The following is a 24,464-nucleotide window of genomic DNA, read 5'->3' on the forward strand; positions in this document are numbered from 1 at the left end:
CAATGACTGGAAGCTTTTGCAGCATCTCAGGTATAGGTTGGACCTTATAGGCTCATAATATATGACACAGGGCACGCAGGTTATCATTCTTCTGAGCACCATCAGTTTTGGTAAACAGAAAAATAAGACTACATGCTGAGAGAGACAGGGAGAGCCTTGAGTAAGTTTCTCTATGGACTGTGCTAAGGTTACTCCCGGGGAAATTCTGTGCCACACCAATGAACTCCCAACACCCGGAATCCCACCCCACGGTATAGGTGCTGGAACTAGGGGTGCTGGGATTGCTGCTGCACTCCCTGGCTTGAAGCGGTTTCCATCATATACAGGGGTTTAGAGTTTGCTTCATTGGCTCTTAGCACCTCCTCTATACAAATTATTTTAGCACCCCTGCCCCATGGCACCCCAACCAGCTGTACTCAGACACCCACCCCACCAAACTCCACTCCCCCAGCACCCAGACACCCCTACTCAGCCCCCTCACATCAAGACCTGCCCACCAACCCTTCACCTAGACCCCCCTGCAGAGTCCCATTGCCCCTACACACGTGCATCCAGATCTCCCACTGAGTTGCCCACACCCAGATTGTCCCACACAGAACCCTCTCACCACACACCAGGATCCACCCCACACAAAGTCCCTCCACACTTGGATCCTGCCAGATTGAGCCTGCCTGCTCCCACCTGGTGTGTCTGGCACAGAGGGGCAGGGCCCCAGGGTATTTATGGGTTAGGCTGTGTCAGGGTTGGGTGCAGCCTCACCACTGCATCCATGACCTGGACGGATGGTGGGGGGCTGCCGGGTGATCTCTCACCTCCGCACAGCCTGTGCTCCCCACTGCCATCCTAGAGCCTCCATGTTTATTTATTGATAAATAAAATTTGAAGAATTTGAAAATAGTGTGTGCAGAATTTTATTTTTTTTGGCATAAAATTCTCTCAGGAGTACAAGGGAAACATGATGAGGAAGACAACTGTACAAAATACGACCCATAAATTGTCTTATATGCTAAAATAAGCATGTCTGTGCTGGAAAAAGGCATTGTTACACAACATGTTAAACTAGACTTACTGTTCGGAATAAAAGACTGTTTCTCATTTAAAACCATCAGCTGGTCATGCTTAACATGAATACCCAGGACTAGCTGACACTACTTTAAATGTTAGTCCTCCTTTACACTGAGGACCAGATTCTGACCCCAGCTACAGCTCCTGTACAGTGATCTGGTATTGCATAGGGGCCATAAAATGGGTTGCAATGGCCTTAGGAGTTCACCCAAACAGGAGCAGCATAGAGCTGACCTCGCAGTTGACGGTGTAAGGTTGTGCTGGGGGTGGGAAAAGGAGTAGAGCTGTTGGGCTCCATACTGTGGCCATTCTGGGCTGTGGAGTAGCCTATAGGCAGCTACAGAGACATTCAAAACTGGAGATTGAGACAGCCTTTGACAAAGCAGAGGTGGGGAAATAACCTCAAAGTTTCCTCCAACTCTCCCTTAATTTACAGAGAGAATTAAAGTTACAGTATATAAACACAAACATTTATATACATTTGCACCATATATAAACATTTTGCACTAATCCTTCAATGCCTTTACAGTACTGCAGAGATTTGGTTTTACCTTCTTTGGTTTTTAAATTCTTGGCTTCTAAAAGATTCTTGTAATAGGCTTCAGCACATTCTGGAACAACTCTTAAACCAAACTTAGGAGACTGCAATATATCCAGGACTGGTTGTGAATCGTGCTTTTCCAAACACTTGTTAATCATTGAGGTTCCAAGAGCCACTAAACAACAAAATTGCATTTCAACGTCAGGCATTTTATATTTTACATACACACAGATACAGTTGTACATTTCAGTGATCTAGAGAATGCACTTTCATGTTGGCGTTCTTGGATATTATATACAGGATGTACCACCATCTCTTGTATCTTTTTACTATCTACTCTCTTAAGTGAGATATTTGTAAATGCAACTATTTCAGATAATAAACTCACCATGTACAATGCCAGTGCACCTTGTAGTCTGTACAATGTACACCACAATGCTGCAAAAATACCTTGCACAGCACTGGAAGTATAGTTAGGAATAAGTTAATATTGATTGCGGAATCTGGGGACAAAGTCTGGCTGCTTTGGTGAAGATAGTCATGCAGCACTATATAAGCCTAGCAGCTGTATGCAAGTGACTTTTTGCAAAATTTGTCATCTGAAATAAAATAAAAAATTTATACCCCATAAAGTGTCATTTTTCATTGAATTTCAGCTATAGCAAAGCCTATAAAGATGGGAAGAGGTAGATTCACTCAAGCTTTCAAGTTTGTGACAGTTACAGACATAGCAGTTCATGCTTCAATGTTTATCATGGCATTCCTACATAGTTAAATTTAAGATATATGCAAAGCAGCATGCGCGAGCAAATCTATTCCTGTGCTGCCACGTACATTAACGGCCTCTGAAATTTGGGTCAACATAATCTAGAGGAGAAATGAGTGATTGACACCAACTCCGCTGTTGTCTTCCACAATTTGTGCATTAGACTGAAGTGGCATATGTAATTTTCTTAACTTGCACATGTGTGCTGCTCAAAGCTGAAGTAGGATATTCCCCTCCCCTGACTTCTTTCCGCATACATATTGCTATCCCCAATAAAGCGGATGCAGGAGGGACTTGCAGTGTCCAAGCAACAACAGCCTACAGGATGGAGAAGATAATCCCCCAACAAGACATCTCCCCAAGTCAGCAAGTGAAAATCTGGTAAACTGAAAGACAGCTTTTTTGTAAGCTTGATACTAACTAACTAACGAAAGAGGTGGGTATAAACAAATTTAGGCTAGGAAGGAGACAGAGCTTCATTGTCACTCTGAAAACAAGCAAGCATTCAGTTGAGAGCAGGCAAACTGTATGCAAGACAACACAGAAACCCACAGCAAGATTAGACACTCAACCTTTTCACCAAGTAGGATCCCACTGTTTGTCTGAACTTAAAAGAAACTAACCTATGCATGGCACACAGACTCTTCCAAGGCTAGAGATGATCATGCCTAGTCTGCCATGCTGTCACTGACTGGCATTAGAATATCAGCAACGAGAAGACAGAAATCCAAACAGCAACAGCAGTAGCTTGGTACAGAAGGTTAGGTTCGGTACATTAACATTGTCCATTAGGAGTGCCGTGGTATGACAGGTAGCTGAGGCAGTTATACCATACTTTGCGACTGGCCCTCCTGCACCTAGCTCTAGCACATTGACAGTGGGGCTTCTTCTGAAGAAATGACTCTAAACATAAAGCTGCTGCTGCTCCTCCAACTCTTTTTTTTTTGGTTCTCAAGAGTTCTCCTCTCGGGGACTGTTTTCTCATGGCAAGACTATGCTAAATAGCAAAACTTACCAATTCAAGGACAGCAAAAAAAGTAGATTCCCAGGTATACCCCTCAGTTTTTGTAATATTTAGAATCTCAAATACTGGACTAGCCACCACCAGTGTTTTCCCCTGACCCTTCAACTGCTCAGATACACAAAATGCAGCAGTCCTGTCACAGAATGAAACTGAACCTTTAAGAGGGCCAAAGATCAGCTCACTCCTGTGATGTGGACTCTCCCAAAACACAGGATTTCTGTGGCTGCTAGCAATGCATGCAAGGTATAAAAGACCTGCTTTGCTAGTTCATGTCATAGGAGCAAAGTAAACTGTGACGCAAGCTTGCCCTGTGACTCTCCCACTCATAAAAATAGAATAAAATGGCTTAAACACAAGTCAATCCAAGCACCTGAAAAAGTGTGGTGTGAATACTAAAGCCCATTCCAACATTCTGCAAATGTGTCAATTTTTATGGCTATACAGATTTTTAAAAAGAGAATACATAAAAGTTCCACAAAGTTTTTTGTGAATGTGGAAAGTTTCACGTGAGATGTCATGTTTGTCAAAATTACACCATGAAATCAAAATATTTTTACTACTACTACTCTCATCTATGTGGAAATCTTTAAACAAATCACAAAAATAAGCTTACAGGAAGCTCAAGACTTCCTAATGAAACAGGCACTTTTTAGTTCATCACGTCACTCAGTTCATTCCCTCTTCAAAAATAGATTCTTCTTCTACATAAATCCCTTTTACTGAAATTGTGTCAAACACTTCAGTTAATTTTTGTTCAAAACAATGGCTAACATTACACTTGTAGTTTGCCTGTATTTTTGCATGCACTGTTCTTTAATTTGTTTGCCTTCTTAAGAAAGCCTCCCTGAGGTTTATGGGTCAAAATGAAATCCTCAACGTAATAATAAGAAAACAGAGTTCAAGTCTAGACCATTTGATCTTAGTGTGTGTTAGCATCTTCAAACAAAGCACACTTGCATATTCCTTGTGGGAAATTTGTAAACCCAACATTTCTCATCTGAAAATTGATGACACTGAGTTGCCTTGGCAGGATATGGATATTATTTGTTCCACTGACTTCTTTTGTTCCATGCTGAGCAGTGGCCTTAATGACTTTAAAAAAAAAAAGTTGCATTTGTTTGTGACTTGCTTTAAAAAAATTGTATGGCTTGAAAATCCTGCTTTTTTGAATGCTAAAGCTTATGAATATTCATGGTATGTATATAATACAAACATGGTGCCATAAAACAAAACAGACTATGAAAAAGTCCATTATTGCATCTTTTTACTGGTTCCCACATAGTCCCAGCCTTTCTTAGTCAGATTTCTTATTGCATGGTAATACCTCCTGTATTATCTAGCAACCTGATACAATGTTTGTGTGGAAATTAGCAGGGAACTAACTATATAGCCTTTAGAATGTCAATATTTATATTGCTCCTAAATGAGTAAACACAATCTTGTCTATTCCAGTCTCATTCTCTAATTTTTGCTTATCTTTGTTTACAATTTTAAAAGATCCGTTTTTCTTTGTGCACAGATTTTCCTTCATGTTTCTCATGCCTTTGCCTCACAGCTTCATTAAAAGCACTTATCCCCATCAAAGGAGACATTAGAATTCCCAAGTGCAAAAATGTTGAATGTGGGTAAATACATGCATTTGAGCCATTCTCAAATGATAAAAGCCAGATGCTTTTCACAGATATTTGATCTGTTAAGGTTTCCTCCAAAGGTTTTAAGCACATCTGATTGATTATATCAAGGCACTAGGTTCAGTTAATCTTAAAAACCAATAGCAGCATCAAATTCAGCAACATTAAAGAGCTACGCATCTTCAGTAGCTAGCCATATATGTTCAATACTACAAAGGTTTGTTTTATTCTACGCTATCAACATCCAAGGAACATTTTAATTTAACACAGTAGGTTGATCTTTAGCAAACAAAATACAACTACTGAAAGTGGAATCGAAAAAATTTAGTAATGGCAAAACATTTGATGACCACATATAAGCAGTAATTACAGTAAAAACTGTTTTATCTGGCATGTTGGGAGAATGGGGGGGGTGCCATTAAGTGAAAAATACCATTTAACTAAAAGGGTGGGAGTGTGGGTGGGGATGCAGGGCTGGCACATGGGAGGGGTGTGTGTGGGGTGGGGGCGGCCTCAGGGCAGCAGGCTGGGTTGCAAAGTGCCGGATCCAGTGGGTGCTCACCTTGGTGGCTCCCTGCAAGCGGCAACCTATCCCAGCTGCTCCTAGGCAGAGGCTTGGCAGGTGGCGCCGCGCACTGCCCTGCCCGCTAGCTCCACAGCTCCCACTGGCTGGGAACCATGGCCAATGGAAGCTTTGGGAGTGGTGCCTGCAGGTGCAGACAGCATACAGAGCCACCTGCCGAGCCTCCACCTAGGAGCCGCCCGAGGTGAGTGCCCCCCAGATCCAGCACCCTGCACCCCAACCTGATGCCCCCACCCTCCTCCTGCACCGAAACTCCCTCCAAGAACCCATGTGCCACATTCCCTCCTGCACCCCAACCCCCTGCCTGTCCTGCACCAACTGGACTATAAACCGGAATTTCAATGAAGATCAGAAATGTCGATTTATAGAGCTTTCTGGTTGGTGACGTGTTGGATAAAACAGCTTTTACCATATATTGTTGCCAATTAAATTTACAGGATTCTTATTCTAAAACTTTTGCTGGTTGATCCTCTGCTTGGACTGGGAGCAAATTCCCAGGCATGTACAGCAATGGCCTGAAGGACTAGTTTAAAGCTCATTTTTTCCCTCTCAAGTAAGGAACAGCAGGTCAAGCTGGGGGCTTTGACTGCTAGGCCATGTCTACACTACCCACCGATCCAGATCGGCGGGTAGTAATCGATCTATCAGGGATTGATTTATCGCGTCTCATCTAGACGCGATAAATCGATCCCCGAATCGACGCCCGTCCTCCACCTCGGCAGGAGTAGTAAGTGGAGTCGATGGGAACGCCGCGGAAGTTGACTTGCCGCCGTGAGGATGGCCAGGTAAGTTGAACTAAGATACTTCGACTTCGCGTAGCTGAAATTGTATATCTTAGATTGATTCCTCCCCTCCAGTGTAGACCAGCCCCTGGTGATATCATTTACCTTCACCCTGTCTGAGGCCTGGAAAAGCAAGCTACTTTAGCATTTCAGATAAGGACAGGGTAATTTACAATTTTAGTTTGTAAATTCCTGTATATAAGAGTTTAGTAATCTGTTCTTCTTTCTCGCTCGGCTCAATGCTTCATTCTCATTATTATATATAGTTGATCAGCATTGTATATGGTTTGATCTTTTCTGATGCCTGGGGAGGGCTACTTTATTTGAATAAGTAACAATATACAAGAGGTAGAGGAAAAACAGTTACCTATCTTTTCGTAACTGTTGTTCTTCGAGATGTGTTGCTCACGTTCATTCCATTTTAGGTGTGTGCACACCCACAGCACAGTTGTTGGAATTTTTTGCCTCAGCAGTATCCGTAGGGCTGGCAATTTCAATAGAGGGGTAGGAGGGCAGGTAATGGAATGGACATGAGCAACACATCTTGCAGAACAACAGTTACGAAAAGGTAGGTAACAAGTGCTTGTTCGTGTCAATTCCATTCTAAGTGACTCACAAGCAGTATTCCTGGAGGTGGGCTTGGAGTTCCTGGTTGTGTGACTTGCAGTACTGCTCTACCGAAGGCAGCATCGTCCCGGGCTTGCTGGGTGATTGTGTAATGGAACGTGAACTTATGGATGGACGACCAGGTCATGGCCCTGCAGATATCTTGAATTGGCACATGGGCCAGGAAGGCAGCCGACGAGGGTTGTGCCCTGGTTGAATGGGTGGTTACAATTGCTGGCAGTTGCACTTTCGCCTATTCATAGCAAAAATGGATAAAAGCAGTGATCCATGATGAAATTCTCTGGTGGACACAGGAAGGCCCTTCATCCTGTCTGCCACCGCAATGAAGAGCTCTGTCAACTGCCGCGTGCCGAGTAAAGTGGGAAGGAAGGGAGAAAAAGAGGTGGTGTGGGCGGGCTGAGGGTTGAGTCCCCCTTCACTGGTGCTTGCAGAGTAGGGGAAGCTGCCGCTGTACAACGTGCTTCTCCGAGCCTCCAGAACCTTCAGCCTCCTTTCCCCATCATTGTCTGCAGTGCCAGTGGGCTGTGCCTGTGTGGGGTAAGGCGGGGGCACCTCCCAACTATAGTACTGTATTGTATTGTATGGCAAAAAATTTTTCCCCTGGAACCTAACCTTCCCTCCTCCCCACCCCCCATTCATTCTTATGGGGAAATTGGATTCGCTTAACATAGTTTCACTTAAAGTTGCATTTTTTCAGGAACATAACTACAACATTAAGTGAGGAGTTACTGTAGTTATAAATCCTTCAGATTTGTTTGTACTCTGTCTTCTAAAAAGTTTTGACATTATACATACCCTGGGTTCAATAGGATAACCCACTTCTCTTATGCTACTATCTTCCTACAGATTCAAAGCAAACTGTTGCATTATGAATTGGAATAATCATCATTTTGCCACAAAAAAAAGCTTATTTTTTTAGTACTTTGAAAAATTAAGGGCATGTGACTAAGTTGGAGTATTTACTGGCATTTGTTAAGAGGTGTTGTTATGAAATAAGAAATCTGACTAACCAAGGCTGTAACCATGTAGGAATTCAGTCTTGCAACACAGGTCAGGACTTAGACTTGTACACAGGACTCCTTTCAAATGTTTTCTATTACCACATAGAAACTTGTCAAACAAGCAAAATCTCTTATATGAAATGCTTCACTTGTCTCATTCCCTCCTTAAATCTATTTTCAAATCTATGCAAGGGAGATTTATTAATATATTTATTTCATCAGCTCTGTGAAAATGTATTAGCATTTGAAATCTTTGCTCTTCTATTACTTAGGGTAATACTGATTTCCAAAATTACTAAGACAGACACAAGGACAACTGTTTTAGGTAGATGTAATTACATTTTACATTTAATTCTTATTTTAATCATACTTAATCTTACTGTAATGAAAAAATATATTTGTTTCCTAAAAATAATTAACTGTAACTTAATCTAGCCAACATATTGAAGTGTACATGAATAAAAAAAAGTTCAAAATCTCATCTTTCTTTACCCTGAAAAAATGGTATTTCAATGTAGATTCAGGTTAATACTTACAATTTGCTGCTTTTTCTATATTACTATTAGCATCATTGATTCCTTTTTGTATCTCATCTAGCCAGAGAACTGCTGACTCATCATGAGATTCCTGGGAGAGAGGGATGGAGAAATATTTATACATAAAATACAGTAAGTCAAACTCAGTCTGAAAACACACATTATTAAAGCTTCAGTAGATAGAAAGCCCTTCTGAAAGCCTGAGGACACTAAACCTCATTTGACTTTATGAACCTAGCAATGAACAAATAAAAATCACAGATAAAAGCTAATGTTTAGATACACTTACTGTGCTGAAGAAAAGTATGTTATGTTCACCAAAATGCAAAATTCCATTTAACATGTGAAAGCTTGGATAGTAGGTTTATTCTACCGAAGACAGATATAGATTTCTGAACAGAGTTAATTTAGCAACAATTCAATCTCCATAATTCACCAGTGAACAGAGGAAAAGGAGCATTCAGATAGCAATATGATTCCTCAAGGACATAGCATAAATCCAACAGAAGGTTACAAACAGTTAAGTTTTCTTTCAAAGCTCTTCATTGGAAATCATGCATATGTACAGACAAGTAAAAAGACATCAAAAATATCAGTATGAACTTTCACACAGAAAGATAGCTCAGATTTAGTAATGCAAAGATTGCTTTAATTCCTGAATTTTTTGAATCATGAAGTACATACCTGGGCAGGTGTTATTTTTAATTGGATAACTACCAACTATCGAATTTTACCTCATAGGCAATACAAGCCAAATTTTCAAAAACAGCTTCTTTTCTGTGCCCCCAATTTGCAGTCCAAAATAACTCATTTGGAGTTTTAAGTGCCTAAATATACAGACAAACTGAAGTAAATAACTGCAGGCATGATTTAATACACAGAATTGTGAGCACAAAAGAAGAGACCCTAGCAAGGTCAGACTGAAGTTAAACTCAATTAAGGTGTTTCTAGTGCATTCATAACTGAAATAACTGTGCACCAGAAATCTGGGGTTTTGTTTTCCACCCCCAATCTCAAAGAATGGCACAATTTCTAGCATGTAAATCTTAAATTAATGCCTGGGATATCAGAGAAGTAGTAAAGCCAGAGGACACTGCTGCCAAAAACCAACTTAAAAAATGCTAGATGCTATTGGAGAGAAGACTGATTTAGGAGGTACTTAAATGGTCTCATTCAGTGCTCAGGAATCGAAGTCCACACCCATTAACAACTAGCTGGAAAGCAATGTTACAGTGTCAGCAGTTGGTTGGGAGGACAGTCAACCTCTCACTGCAGAAGTAAATTGCTTCCATTGCTTAATGAAGATACAAATGGTAATTGCTAATAACATGAAATGTTCTCAATTTCTTACATTTTTCTATAGAGAAAAAGACAAAAAAGTACAAGAGTTACATTAGATTAGGAAACCCATAAATGTACTTTAGCAAAGATACAAAATTGTACAAATACATGCCTACAAAAAATGAAATTTAGGAAGATGTCACATAGGGGTGGAATGCTAAGATAGCCTGGTGTGTGGTGAACCAGCTTGATGGTGGATCTCAGTGTTTTAACTTATTTTATTTCAGGCCAAAACCCAAATGAGTCTGTACTTTGCAGAGGTAACGGTAATGAGAGGAGAGAGGATGTGTAAAAGCTCTTTCATTAGAAAAATGGAACAGATATTTGTGTGGTAAGTGTGACAAGAATGTATCTATCCATGCACAACACATGTATGTTTTTGATCAGCATTTACACATGTATTTTCTTATAGTAAATTGCATTTGATCTCAGTTAGAACAGTGGGGAAGAGTACAAATTGATGCAGAAAAAGCATTTGTGAACACAAATTTGCATTTCAGGTCACTTTCCCCACACTTTTGAGCCTTAAACAGCAGGAACAAAAAGTCACCTCCTATTTTTAACTTAGTGTAATTTTTCTCTCGCCCTTTCCTCCCCAAGTTTGCTATGAGGATTTACTGAGGAAACAACTGTAAGCTTGTAGAATGCATTACTGTTTGCTTATTTTCTTATAAAACTACAATACAAAAGTCTCACATTAGTCTCAGAATATTTTAATTCTGGCATTCGGTTCAAAGAACTTTTAATTAAAACTCAAAATACACTTCACTTCCTACCAAACTGTCAAGTTATGCACAAGCTATGCATGAGGACAAAGATTTCAAAACAGAAATGCCTTACAAGCATGATCAGAATCAACTATACCTCAGACTCATTGTGAGATGTATGTTGCAGCTATTACAAAACAAAATTTCATTGTTCAGAGTATCATTAAAGGGTGAGTCACTAAACTTCAGCTGGAACCCTGGGATCGGGGAGTGAGGCATGAAATATTTTAACTCCCCAGGATCTCAGATTTTTTCAGAATTATTATAGTGCTGGTAAGCATACGGCTCCTGGGCCAGGTAATAATTTGTTATTCTAACCTTATCAGTAAATTGGAAGCCAGTGGTGTTGTCCAGCATTTTGAAGTTGCCTGCTGGAAGCTAGTCATTCATCATGTGACACGTAGGAAGCTTTAAAAATAATTTGTGTAACATTTCCTAAAGATGTAAGCTGTTTAGGGATAGGAACTGTTTAAACAAAGCAGACAGGACAGCCTACAGACCACTGTCAATTGATAACTGATAGGCAGGTGACAAGCTAGAGCAGAGCCCAGCTAGTCTGTGTGAAACATGCTTGAATCATTGTTACCTCATCCTCCCTTCCCCGTCCCCACCAACACCATGCATTTGTTTCCTCTTGTAATTTAATCAAGTTTGTAAGCCTTTAGGACATGGACTTTCTTTTTACTACATATTTGTACATATTAGCACAATGGGGCTCTGATCTTTGATTGGGAACTCCAGGTGTCAAATACTTTCTGTGAATATTCTAAGCAGAAATATTTTCTTTTGAATATTTTTATGTACAAATTCCAACAAAGTACAGAAAGACTAAAAAACTCTTCATGTTCATGGTAAATTAGGAGTTAAATTACAGAAGTTAAAGCAATTTAATCTCTTCCGTATCAGCCAGAGGTTGAAACTGAGTCATGTGTATGTACATATTCAGATGTCACACCCTATTGCTGTACTAGAGAAAGAACAAAACTAGTTAGTTTCTATAAGTCCCGTACACACAGAATACTTCTGGATGGCAGACCTAAAACTCCAAGGTCTTTTACACAAAAATGTGGATTTAAAAACCTTTTCAACTGAATTAAAGAGGCATTATTTTTCCAACTGGATTTAACTTTCAACAATGAAAACATTGTTCTTAATTATAACTGGATTGCTGTCTCTGTCCTCAAGTCTACGGCAAAGAGGTAAGCCCTCTGGTTCTAGGTGTATTTTATATTATCTGTATATTTCAGCTGGTACCATGAGCATTGTGCTTATCTTTTAGATGCTTTTGTCAGCAAGCTGATACCCTGCAAAGTCTCAGCGGAGGCAGATTTTGATTGCTCTATTTCAGTTATCTTGAATTTCTCCCCACAATGGCCCTTGATAGCTTTGCTAATTGACAAACAAAATGCAATTGTTTTTGTGTTTACTAAAATGTGATTTCCCTCATAACCCACTTCCCCTACAGTACTTGTTCCTACAGTGATGTGACAGTACTGAATTTGTGGGATCACACCTTCTGTGTAGAAAGAGGGCATCATGAATACAGAATTAACACTTCACAGAAGGTACCACTGGAAGGAAAACTCGGTTGATGGGGGTAAATTTGTATCATAAATACCTGGGGAAAGTCACCATTCCAAAACATTGGGCCCATAGTCTGACTGGGGTTTGTGAGAAAAACACAATGATTTCAGTGGGCGCAGAACTAGGAATTTTCTATGAAGATTTATTGGTTTTGTATTTATTTAAAAAATGCTCTGATACACCAGTCTCTTTAAAGGGCAGTCATGCCCAGAGATGTGACTAAAAATAGTACAGTCTTACTCAAATCTGCTTCCTATGCGTACTCTATCATGGCTGCAATGCCTGGATCTAATTGTTATTTCTTGTATTTTTTTATCCAGAAGAAATTAGTTATGTCACGTTCGGACAAAAAGACTAGGATTCAAAGATTCAAACAGGACTGCTCTACATCTACAGTTTGTTCAGAATTCTGGAGCTAGGATTCTAATTATATATTATACAAATAGCAAAAACTTTATTATGGCTATAAGATTCAAGTGAAAGACATTGTATAGGTGCAAAGTAGGATTATTATTGTTTTGCACACTTTTGGTACTAGCACATCTTTACAAAATTGTATGCTAAGCCTTATCAGGATTGTTGACATTAGGAGAAGAGGCTAAATATGCTCATTAATCTTTGTCTACATAGTAAGAGAATGTTTACTTTTGTGATGTTTTCTGAGTTATCTGCAAAAGTGTAATGAATTGCAGGCAAGTAAATTAATAGCTACCATCATAGCATCTTTCACATACAGAATATTTTTTCAAAGCACTTTGCAAAATAAGGATAACCACATGGTGGAACTGAAGCAGATAGATTTGCCAGGTGTAGAATCAGAAATAAAAAACTCTCATGATCAGCCCCATGCTCAGTATTTAAGACTATAGCTGCCCTGCCCCAAAACTACGGAGAGTAGTAGCTATATCATTGCTTCTTCATGCTAACAGGAGGGAATCTGGTTTGCCTTCTGAGCCAAGAGGTAAAGAGCCAGAGTGGCTAGCCTTTATTTATTTATTTATTTAAAAAAAAAAAAAAGAGAGGGTGGGGACAAGACTCTTGGGTGTTTGAATACCATATAAGGAAGATTTTTATATGTAGAGATAAAGGGCAAACATTTCTACATATAGTTCTAATTTGAAAAATGGGTATGTAAAAATGGCACCATCTTATTCAATGTATTTGCCTTTTACACAGTCATATGTGCTTGCTTAAGCGACAAAAGTTTTACTGCTTATTATTCCTGTTTGCACTGCTGAGCCAACAGTTGAGGGCTTGTGAGTCAACAATTATATTCTCTCTTTGTGCATTAGCACGGTTTATCAATTTCAAGAAGTTACACCTGTGAAAATCCACTAAAGATAATGATGTTGCACAGATGTCATAAGCATAGTTCTGCCATAAAAAACTGATTATTCTTAAAACAGAAAGAATACAGCTTGATCAAGTCCAGCTGAGTATTCAGGGCTGAGAGTAGATTTATAAATAAAATTATGAGGGGTATACCATACCACCTGTGATACAGAAATCAGAGACAACACAGTACACCACAATGCCATTTTTATAGACTCATTCTTCAGATTGGAGCTGCCCTACTTCATCTCAGAAAAAAGGTGTACTCTGGACAGAGTCATGATGTATCTCTCTTATATTTTAGCTATTTTCTTTTTTTTAATCTTAGATTCTAAACATGGTGATAACAGCTCCGCAAGTCAAGATGTGCCTGATATTAAGACCTTTCGTGGAATGCCTCAAGGCACTTATGATTGTATTCCCCATTCTGATATAGAAGGCTGGACAAAGACTGTTCACAACAAAGAACACAAATGCTCTTCAGGAAAGTCAAATGGCTCAATACTGAAAGTTAACAATACCACAATGGAGTACCTTAGTAGTTCTTTGAGCACCAAACTAGTACCTGCAACATATATTCTTGTAGTTTTATTAGGTGTGCCATCAAATGCCATCACTCTGTGGATGCTGTTTTTCAGAATCAGATCTGTTTGTACTGCCATCTTCTATACAAATTTAGCCATTTCAGATTTTCTATTCTGTATCATACTGCCATTCAAGATAACATACCATCTCAATGGAAACAACTGGATATTTGGAGAAATAATGTGCCGAACTACGACTGCCATTTTCTATGGCAATATGTATTGCTCCATTCTTCTCCTCATGTGCATCAGCATCAGTCGTTACGTGGCTATTGTTCATCCGTTCACCTACAGAAGTCTGCCAAAGCGTACCTATTCAACACTAGCATGTGGAATTGTGTGGACAATTGTTTTCCTGTACATGCTGCCATTCTGCATAATGAAGCAAAGCTACTACTTGGAACAATTAAATATCTTTACCTGCCACGATGTACATAATGCCTGTGAAACTTTATCACCATTCCAATTCTACTACTTTATCTCTTTAGCAATCTTTGGATTTGTAATACCACTGACCATTATTATTTTTTGTTACATCTCAATTATCCAAACACTCAATACTTATGAGCAGAAGTGCTTTTGCTATGTTAAAATAAGTCTCTTGATCCTTATGATTTTTGCCATCTGCTTCACACCAAGCAACATCATACTTATTGTCCATCACGTTAATTACTATTACAACAAAACAGATGGCTTGTATTTTTTTTATCTTATTGCTTTGTCTCTAAGCAGTTTAAACAGTTGCCTTGACCCATTCCTTTACTATCTGATGTCCAAAATCAGAGAGCAATCCAATGTTTATCTCACAATGGTAAAAATATCCAGGGAACAATGAGTTAAATTAAATATCCAACATTTATTATTGTGACATATATAAATGTCTGATAATTCATCCAAAAAAAAAAAGCCACACTACTTAATTGACTATTGTTTTATAAATTCTAATTGGTCTTTTTTAATGAAAAAGAAAGCAGAAGTTCAAAAGTATCTTTTTAACATAAAGTTTGGAAGCAAGTAAATCTTAAGGATGTCTAAAAATACAGTCTTGCAATTTTACCACAAGTTTTGATGCTGTTCTTGAAGCCACTACTCCTGATTCAGGTGAGAATCTGTTTTCATTTAAAAAAAATAAAGTTTCTAGCCCTCACTTCTATGGAGAAAGGTCCAAAAATGTGAATCCTAAAAGCTCCAACAACAGAGGACAAATAAGACTCAAGCAGTATTTTTAAGCCAATATCACTATTTTTGAAAACTTTGGCTTGGCTACCCTGAAAATACCTAATACCACTAACTTATGATCAATGTGGATTTCTGTTTTGCCCTCTTTTGAAGTGCAGTAAGAAAAGCCATTTACAGGTTGCAGCTGTGTGCTAACTGGGCTGCAGGTGGCCTGCAGGTTGAGAACCACCGCACTGGAGTAATGAAAAAATCAGGTACAGTCCAACCTAATACTTGCAAATCAGACACTTGCTTTTAACCTCCACACCTCATCCTTAAAACTATGACAATTAAATTGGAGGTAACATCTGCTTATATGAACAGGAGCTCTTCTGGGGGGCAGGGATGGTGAGTATGCTGGATTTTATTGAACTTTGGTTTTGCCAGTAAAAGGCCAACTAAAATAAAAAGTGGCTGAAGAAACTGAATACAGTCTTTGCTGTTTAAAAAGGAGACAACTTAAAATCATATGTCTAAAAATGTTTACCTGCCACTGTTACAAGTAACACCCCAAATTACTGTAATTTATGAGACTGAATATATTGTGTTCTCAAATATGTACTTTTTAAAAAAAGTTTCACTCCTTCCTTTGCAGTAATCAGTTATTTGGGTTGCTTTTTGAGAGTTTTTCACAGAGCAAAAGGAGAGAAAAAAGCATATTTAAAGTAGCAAAGAAAGGACTGCAAAAAGCAACAAAAGAAGATAAGGCTTGTCTACACTTACCGTGGATCGATGCTGCAGCAATCGATCCATCGGGGGGTTGATTTAGCAGGTCCAGTGAAGACCTGCTAAATTGACCACCGATCGCTCTCCCATCGACTCTGGTAGTCCACCAGAACGAGAAGCATAAGGTAAGTTGACAGGAGAGTTTCTCGTGTAGACACTGCAGTAAGTTGACCTAAGCTACGTTGACTCCAGATATGTTATTCATGTAGCTAGAGTTGTGTAACTTAGGTCAACTTAACCCCCAGTGTAGACCTGCCCATAGAAGGGGGACAGTAGGGCAACTGTAACTACGTGAAAACTACATTCAGTGCCTTTTTAAGCTGCTGAAAACTCTTTAAAATTTCTTGACTTGAACTACAATGAAGTTTGTTTCTAATCAGAGTACCCCCATAATTTATAAGAATTGGGAAAAGTGAAGGTTTACTTCAAAAGCCAATACAGCTTCCATAAAACGTTAAGACCTCCCCTCACTGTAGTTACTGCAGATTACCAGATAGTTTATAGCAGCATATATAAATACTCTAAGTACCATGCTGCAAAAGCTCCCATAATTTAGCTTAGGAATGTACAGCATGATTGTTAGACATAGAATACTTGAGAATACATTTTAAACACTTTGCCAAAAGCTATAGTTAATCTTGTGTTCAATTACATTCTGAAAGCAGTTATGCTGATCTGTTTACAATTCCTAAAACTCTGATGCTAGCCAAGGCACAGCTTTATGTGGAAGCTGACATTGTATCCTGCTCAGATGGTTTACCCTAAGTAGCATATCAGGAAGACAGACAGACAAACAAGTTTACTTTTAAGCTATGTGAGGGTTCAGGAAAGAGTAATTTCCAGGAATTTCTTTTGAAAACTGTCAATGCTTCAACCCTCCCATTGGTGACAAAAGCCCCAGCTTTCCTTCTAGCTGTGAAATACCCATCCATCCCTAATCCCAGAAACAAGAGGCCAGATCTCCCGCTCAGTTCAGATAACCGCTTCAGCACAATTATGGCATAAATACCACATTCTTAAATATTTGAAGTGACCATGACAGGATTAGATAAACTAAGAAACATCACATGCACAATGACAAGCATGCACAACTGATTTTATCCTCCCCAGCTCCCATTCACACTCAAAGTTTCAGAGGGAGGTGGAATTACTTAGTGCTCATCTAACATTTTAATTGGCACAGGAGAGACAGACACCACAACCACTGCAAATATGGTGGTGGACCAACATACAAAATATGGTGGCTGTGGAGGGACGGGACAAACATACATTCAGGTTTGGCATTTAATAAACTGACAAGTATCAATGAGCCAATTGAGGTTCTACCTTGCATTTCTGCACTTTGGCATCATGCAGAACATCTTGATAATGCCTTGCATTTGTTGGGTTCACATCGTGCAATTTGACTGTAGGCAAGAGCAGTGTTTCTAGAGTTTTCCCAGGATTGCCTTGGTCAATAGCTTCATTAATGTAGCTAACTGCAACAATTCCTAAGAAAAAAGGGAAATTAACAATTAAAGAGGTAATAATAGAAAAAGCCCAGCCACATATCAAGTTTATTCAAAAAAAGGATAGTGTCATAAATGAGTAAGTGTGAACATCAAGTTATGGTAAGCAGCAGCAGCAGCAGCAAATTCTAAAGTTTTTCTTCTCAGATATTGGCAGTTCATGCCAAGCCAGCCAGTGAGACCAGATTTTTCCTCCTCTGTCAGCCAATTGTTTAACTGAATCTGATTTAAGAACAAAACAAAAAAACCCATATCCTTTTCTAAAAAGGAAAAATTTCCCCGTTTTGTTCTACAGTAGGATGATCCATGTATCTCTCTTCAAACAAAGACTCAACACCTTAGTGTAAAGGTTTGGGCTTGTTTACGTTGCAGTGCTCAAGTAATCATTCTGAAGTGATTTTCATATCTGGACTATTCCAAATAATTTAACATATTAGTTTTCCTAATACACATACATATTCTGACCTCTGAACTTATGGAGATCATCATATCTTTTCAAGTCATCAACATCACCACTTTAACATCACGGAACAATTTAACTGGAACATGCATCTAAGTCAAAGTTCTCAAACTTAGCTGCCTAAAGGAAAAGTAACTTAATTTTGAAAACTGCTGCACATTCATAGCTCCCACTGAATTCACTGAACTATGGGGTCTGCAGCAGTTCTGAAAAAAGTGGTCTGTTTTAAAAGTGTATTTAGGTAGCTATCTTTAGACAACTCAGTTTAGAAATTATTACTCTAGTTAATAGAAAGCACTGAAACACACTGCCCTGAGGGCTTTTCATAGAACTCCGCTACACCAAGTCTGTGAGTGAGTATAAATTCTTGCAGATTGCTTTGCCATCACCTGTGACAGTGTGCATGCCAGTTGGTGGCTGCCTGGGATCTGTTGAGGTTTTTCCATAGTGTGTATATAAAACTGAACTGGTGAGGTCATAGTTATGTGACCTCACAAGGCCATAATCTCTTAGGAGACTGGCTATTCCTCAGGTGGATGTAAGCTGGGTTTTTTATGACAACCATGGGGGCACCATCAGTGAGGAAAGGGAATTTCTGCACACTGGGAAGCCAGGCCTGATTTAGATGCAGCAAGTTTCAGAACGCTCTGTTGGTACTATGTACCAGTTCCAAGCAGAGCTACCCCCTGCCAGTGGGCAGTAGTAGACTAATGCAATCTGAAAACAGCTACTATTCATTAGGACTAAAGTTGCTAACATGAGGCCCAAGTTTGAGACACTGAGCACCTCAAGTTTTATGGACTTAAAGCAGCACTGCATGTGCTTAACAGCCTCCCCGCCCCCCTCCCCCAAATCGAGCTAATTATGTAAAAAGGCAGACTATTTTAGTTATTGACAACTGCTCTGTTTGCTGAATACTACCCTTCTTTGCTGAAGTGTACACATCACAGCTTGATGTTTTGTCAAAAAGACCATGCTGAAAAGAGCATTTGTCTAGCAGCAAAAGGGTTACACCAACCAAAACTCAATTCCCTAACATTTTTAAAGCCCAAACGTTTGAAACCCACTGAAGAAACATGCACTATTTTTCAACCTGGAAATGTTTTAAGGCATATCCTAAATTATTATCTAGCAGTGTAAGAAAAAATAAGCACAGTGATCTGCTCTCTATATTACAAACCCCATTTTATTTTTTAAAGGAGAGCAGGAAAAGAATTGCTTTTGACACAGTTATGTACTGAGTGCCCCCAGTAAGGATTATGTGAGGGACAGTCAACACAGAAAGTGTGTAAAATGCCACCCGCTACCACCTTTCCCCCTCCCATCTGAAAATCTTCTTGTACTTAAACTTAATCAGTGTAGTCCCAAAATGAGATTAAGTACCAGAATTATTGGCCCAATATGAATACAGATGGATAGAAGTCTTATTGCCTCCGCTAGAACTATGGCATTTGTGATGTCAGAGAAGTGATATAGTCAGGGTCCCCTCCAGTGAATCAGGAAATACCAAGAGGATTTTAGAGAGGTGAAAAAGGATTCAAAGACAGAAGGAGTAATGCCAGTAACTACTGCACTGAATGCTCCCTTCTCTCCAGTCAACACTTAGCAGGGGCATTCACAAGTCTTTGCTCAATTTTGTTTAAAATGATAACCGTTTTAGTCTGCCTCTCTAGAATTATCATCAAGATGCTATGCTGGGGAACAGGAATTACTAATTTCCAAATCTACTTAGGAAAAAAAGCAAAAATCTTTGTTATAGGACAAAATACAAATGTCTATTGCCTACTACAAAATAGAAACAATTTTTATAGCACCACATATTATGGTGTCTGATACACATCTGTTCTCATTTTTAATTGCAGCTACCACAATTTCATACTGAAAACATTAGGAAAGCAATTAGTGGTTTTTGTTTTTGGCTGTCTAATTGCAATTTTACCGCTAAAAATAAAAAGCATCACTATGTGGCAAGCCAGCACTCCATAAACCTCCAGCAAGTGCTCCAGGGACCACAGTAACCTCTGCCTCAGACAAAGTTAAAATTACTTACTGTCATTTTCTTCTTGAATTTGCATATTAACCATGTCAATACAATTCTGGACATCATTCCAGCTTAAATAATCTTGTCCTTGAGATGAAGCCTCTGATTTAATAGACAAGAGTGTGTCAGCATAACTGTAGAAAGATATAAAATATAAATCATCATAAAGAGTCATTAAATGTATTGTCCATCATTTACTGTATGTATTGCATTATTTTCTTTCCTTCCTGAATGAATCTAGTGCACACGAAAGTGAAAAACTTGATTGTCAGTGTTTGCAGCCAGGCACCATGTAAGCAGGCAGCATGCAAGCTGCCTTACTTGGCTCTACACATGCATTTCATAGACTCAGATTCCAAGGGCAAAGAGGACCACTGTGATCATTGGTCTGACCTCCTGTATATCAGAGGCAACAAAGCGTCTCCACAATAATTCCTAGAGCAGAGCTTTTCTAAAAACACCCAATCTTGATGTAAAAACCGTCAATGATGGAAAATCCATCACAACCCTTGGTAAGTTGTTCCAATAGTTAATTACCCTCCCTGTCAAAATTTTATGCCTTATTTGCATTTTGAATTTGCTTAGCTTCAACTTTCAACCACTGGATTGTGGTATACCTCTTTCTGCTAGGTTGAAGAGCTCATTATTAAATATTTGTTCCCTACGTAGATACTTTTAGACTGTAAAAAAAGTCTCTCCATAATCTCTTTGTTTAACTAAATAGACTGAGCTCTTTAAGTCTATCACTACAAAGCATGTTCTCTAATCCTTTAATCATTGTCCAGTCTCTTCTCTGACCCCTCTCCAGGTTCTCTCTGAACCCTCTCCAAACCCTTGAATCATGGGCACCAAAACTAGACAATATTCCAGCAGTGGTTGAACCAGTGCCAAATACAGAAGTAAAACAACCTCTTAACCCCTGCTTGACATTCTCTTGTTTATACAGCCAAAGATTGCATTAGCTCTTTTGGCCATAGCACCACCTTGCGAGCTCATATTGTGATCTGAAATAATTCAATATCATGTCACCCCAAAGCACTTTCCTTACAGCAGCTCCACGCTACTAATAGATATAAAAACATTTCAAGGAGATGCAGCGTGTCAAGTAAATAATGATTTTAAAAGAAGACCGAAACATCTTTCAAGAAATTACAGAGATGTTCTTTGACATTAAAAGTTTATATTAATTCATGGCAACAGCCACATTTCCTTTTGTTTGCTTTTTTTTTTTTTTTTTTAACTACACTATAGTCAAATATACTAAGGATGTATAGTCTTTAAAAAAAAATCGCATCATAGAGTTAAATATCAGATATGTACAATTTAACATTTTCATAGTTACTCATCCCAAAGCACTTAGTCCAGGGGTGGGCAACCTGCGGCCTGTCAGGGTAACCCGGTGGCAGGCCCCGAGACAGTTTGTTTACATTGACCGTCCGCAGGCCCGGCTGCCCGCAGCTCCCAGTGGCTGTGGTTTGCCATTCCTGGCCAATGGGAGCTGTGGCAAGCAGCACGGGCTGCAGGGACGTGCTGGCCACCGCTTCCCGCAGCTCCCATTGGCTGGGAAAAGCAAACCACGGCTACTGGGAGCTGCAGGCGGCCGGGCCTGCAGATGGTCAATGTAAACAAACTGTCTCGGGGCCTGCCACCGGGTTACCCTGACGGGCCACAGGTTGCCCATCACTGACAGTCCATCAGTGAAATTCTTCCACTTGTTGAGTGTTTTAACAGCTTGTAGCAGTGCTACGCATCTTAGAACTGGAAGTTAAGAACACCTCATCCAACTAAGACTGCAAGGGGTATATATAAGGTAGAGTGTAATTATCAGAAGTGGAATTTGGCAAGGAGTTCAGAGATAACGCATTAAGTTTTGCCAAGGCTGTTCTGAGCATATCTGGAGAAGCATCTAATGCTTCTCCAGTAACCTACTCATGTGGGGCCCTTAATTTCTCTTCCCTATTCTGCAGCATCCACTTATGTAATTCTCCTCCCCTGCCCTCAAAACATTAATGTCTTGCTTTTAGCCACAGGGAGAGGGAGCCCTATTCTCTCCTACCTGTGCCAACGAGAAAAAAGATCCTGGGGGCTTAGTGGGCTGCGAGGGAGGACATTCAACGCAGACTCCATACCTCTCTCCTTTGGGTCATCCCTAACAGCCAATAAAATACCAAGGAGGGGGAGGCAGTTGAGAGATTCAGGGACACCTTCAAAATTTCTGCCTGTAGCGTCATGCAACAGAAAGACCCCTTAGGCTGCTCTGCAACACACCAAGTCCAGGACAAAATTTCTATCTAAACACTGGCAGAAGCCCTGTCCATGAAGGAGAGAGCAGTGCTCTACTCATTTCTACTAGGATTTATGCATGAATTTTTTTGCTACCCTGAGGTACCCCTTTCAACTCAGGGCCCCTTGCAAGTATGGTTCTTCCAGGCTACAGAACCTATACTCCATTCTTGTTAAAAAATGCCATGAAATTATAGATTTTTAGCACCAAAAGGGACCATTAGGATCCTCTAGTCTGATCTGCAAAACAGAGGCCACAGAATTTCATCCAGTAATTGTTTGAGCTATCTTCAATGGTCAGGATCTCCTCTTTCATCTCATCTAGCAGCAGCATGTCCAGCTGCAGTGCCCAGGGAATTCCATCAAGCACAACTGTGGTGAAAAAAGTATTACCTAATGCCTCACCAACACTCCTTACTGTAGCACTGTTAGGATTCATTAGAGGTCTCCCATACAAGTACTGATTCAGCCTGAATGTCCTTTGCATGTGAGATATGACAGGTTCAGAACACAAGGTGGTATACAGCGCTGACAAAAATCAAACACCAAACAAAAGCTACTAATCTTGAATTTGAATTTACAACTTGAATGGAACATGTATCTACACTACCATGTTGTGCCCAGCTATTTAGCAAATAAGGTTTTTACCACATAGGCTTCTACCATTCTTAAGCAAGACAGGTTCATTAGGATAGCCTTACTTTACATTACACACACAATATTCATTCTCGGGTCCTCTCTCAAAAATTCAGTAAGACACTAGTGACTAGCGGCTTCCAACTAAGTCCAGATATCCATTGCCACAACAGCAACTCCTCTCAGCTCATGATGTTTAGCTTCCAAGAACATCCCACTCCCCCGACCTCTGTATCGTCAAACATTCAATGATTTTTGCAGATGGGGAATTACAGCTGAGCATCCCTAATATTCTTTCCTGTTAATATTGTGCAAATGTTTAGCTTGTAGACTTCTTAACTTCATCTCACAACACTGGAAAATAGCTGATAATTGCCCACTCATCCCTTTGCAGAAATCTTTGTTGCTCATTTGGACAAGACAAAATAAACTTTTACCGTTGAAAGTTTTCGTCTTCCAGATTATTGAAGCCAACGGATGGATTTCTGAGATGACTCTTTATTGCCAGGATGTCTTTGCTTCCCAAAGCCTGGTTTAGTAACACAACAGCTGACAACATTTCCACAGCAATAGATAGTTCATCATGTGCCAAATATGTCTATAGGAACATAGAATACATCCGTCATGAAGCTAAACAAGTAGGGGTAGCCAGTTTAATTAAAGTCTAGATGCCAAAAGGAGGGAGGCATGGATTTGATTTAAAAAAATATTAAAAATAGGAGGAGGAAAATGTCATAGCTATAGAAATGTCAGCTTATTGTATTGTGAGCAGTAGAACTAAATCACTAGGCTTTCGTTACATAGGCCTGGTCTACACTGGGTGGGAGGGGGGGTTCGATCTAAGGTATGCAACTTCAGCTACGTGAATAGCGTAGCTGAAGTCGAAGTACCTTAGTTCGAATTACTTCCCCGTCCTCATGGCACGGGATCGACGTCTGTGGCTCCCCCCGTTGACTCCGCCACCACCGTTCGCGGTGGTGGAGTTCCGGAGTTGACGGGAGCGCGTTCGGAGTTCGATATATCGTGTCTAGATGAGACGCGATATATCGAACTCCGAGAAATTGATTGCTACCCGCCGATATGGCGGGTAGTGAAGACGTACCCATAGTCTCCTTTCTTCAGCCTTTTCTTTGCTTGTCCCACATAATACAGTCCTTCCAATCAAGCCTAGTCTAACTTTAATCAGAATGTGGACTCCCCCAGTTCGGCTGATCACTTTCCATAAAGCACAGTCAGTCAACCTTAAAATGAGAGATAGCGTATGCAACAACAAAAAAAAGTGAAGGTCAGTCACCTTGTTGCAGTAGAAGAGTTAGCACGAGCTAAATCAGTCAAGAAAATATAATCTGAATAGGCAAGCACTTATATTAAAATCCAGGAATATTCATGCAATACACCTCAAGGCAGGAATTAGAAGAATCTGGTATG

General features: G+C 39.8%; 2 protein-coding genes across 6 annotated transcripts in view; one reads left to right on the forward strand and one right to left on the reverse strand.

Moving 5' to 3' along the window:
• IQGAP2 (IQ motif containing GTPase activating protein 2) overlaps positions 1 to 24,464 on the reverse strand; it is a 225,549-nt gene that overhangs the window by 49,191 nt on the left and 151,894 nt on the right. For 2 of the 3 annotated variants that reach the window (XM_039544573.1, XM_039544574.1), the window contains 5 exons: positions 23,474 to 23,634; positions 20,127 to 20,251; positions 17,435 to 17,598; positions 8,557 to 8,647; positions 1,617 to 1,781 (listed from right to left, as the gene is read on the reverse strand). In XM_039544573.1, the coding sequence (XP_039400507.1) occupies positions 1,617 to 1,781; positions 8,557 to 8,647; positions 17,435 to 17,598; positions 20,127 to 20,251; positions 23,474 to 23,634 (706 nt within the window). Of the gene's footprint in view, positions 1 to 1,616; positions 1,782 to 8,556; positions 8,648 to 17,434; positions 17,599 to 18,465; positions 18,513 to 20,126; positions 20,252 to 23,473; positions 23,635 to 24,464 lie in introns of those variants that run through there. The other variant, XM_039544575.1, reaches the window with a different exon arrangement.
• F2RL2 (coagulation factor II thrombin receptor like 2) lies at positions 8,619 to 15,888 on the forward strand. Of its 3 annotated transcripts, XM_039544581.1 has the most exons (3): positions 8,619 to 8,688; positions 10,125 to 10,228; positions 13,909 to 15,888. In XM_039544581.1, the coding sequence occupies exon 3, from the start codon at positions 13,974 to 13,976 to the stop codon at positions 14,997 to 14,999; it is 1,026 nt and encodes a 341-aa protein (XP_039400515.1). In that variant the 5' UTR covers positions 8,619 to 8,688; positions 10,125 to 10,228; positions 13,909 to 13,973; the 3' UTR covers positions 15,000 to 15,888. The 3 variants fall into 3 exon arrangements, with proteins under 3 accessions (XP_039400515.1, XP_039400516.1, XP_039400514.1); XM_039544582.1 differs by lacking the exons at positions 8,619 to 8,688; positions 10,125 to 10,228 and adding an exon at positions 10,862 to 10,937; XM_039544580.1 differs by lacking the exons at positions 8,619 to 8,688; positions 10,125 to 10,228 and adding an exon at positions 11,601 to 11,863.

Source organism: Mauremys reevesii, linkage group 6, assembly GCF_016161935.1.
Source record: "Mauremys reevesii isolate NIE-2019 linkage group 6, ASM1616193v1, whole genome shotgun sequence".
NCBI lineage: Eukaryota > Metazoa > Chordata > Testudines > Geoemydidae > Mauremys > Mauremys reevesii.

What these genes read in the sequence shown, in the direction of transcription:
- F2RL2 (XM_039544580.1), top strand. Translation starts at nt 11,800, where the DNA reads ATGAAAACATTGTTCTTAATTATAACTGGATTGCTGTCTCTGTCCTCA. An exon ending in CTCAAGTCTACGGCAAAGAG is followed by an intron (nt 11,864 to 13,908) that starts GTAAGCCCTCTG and finishes TTTTAATCTTAG; the next exon opens with ATTCTAAACATGGTGATAAC.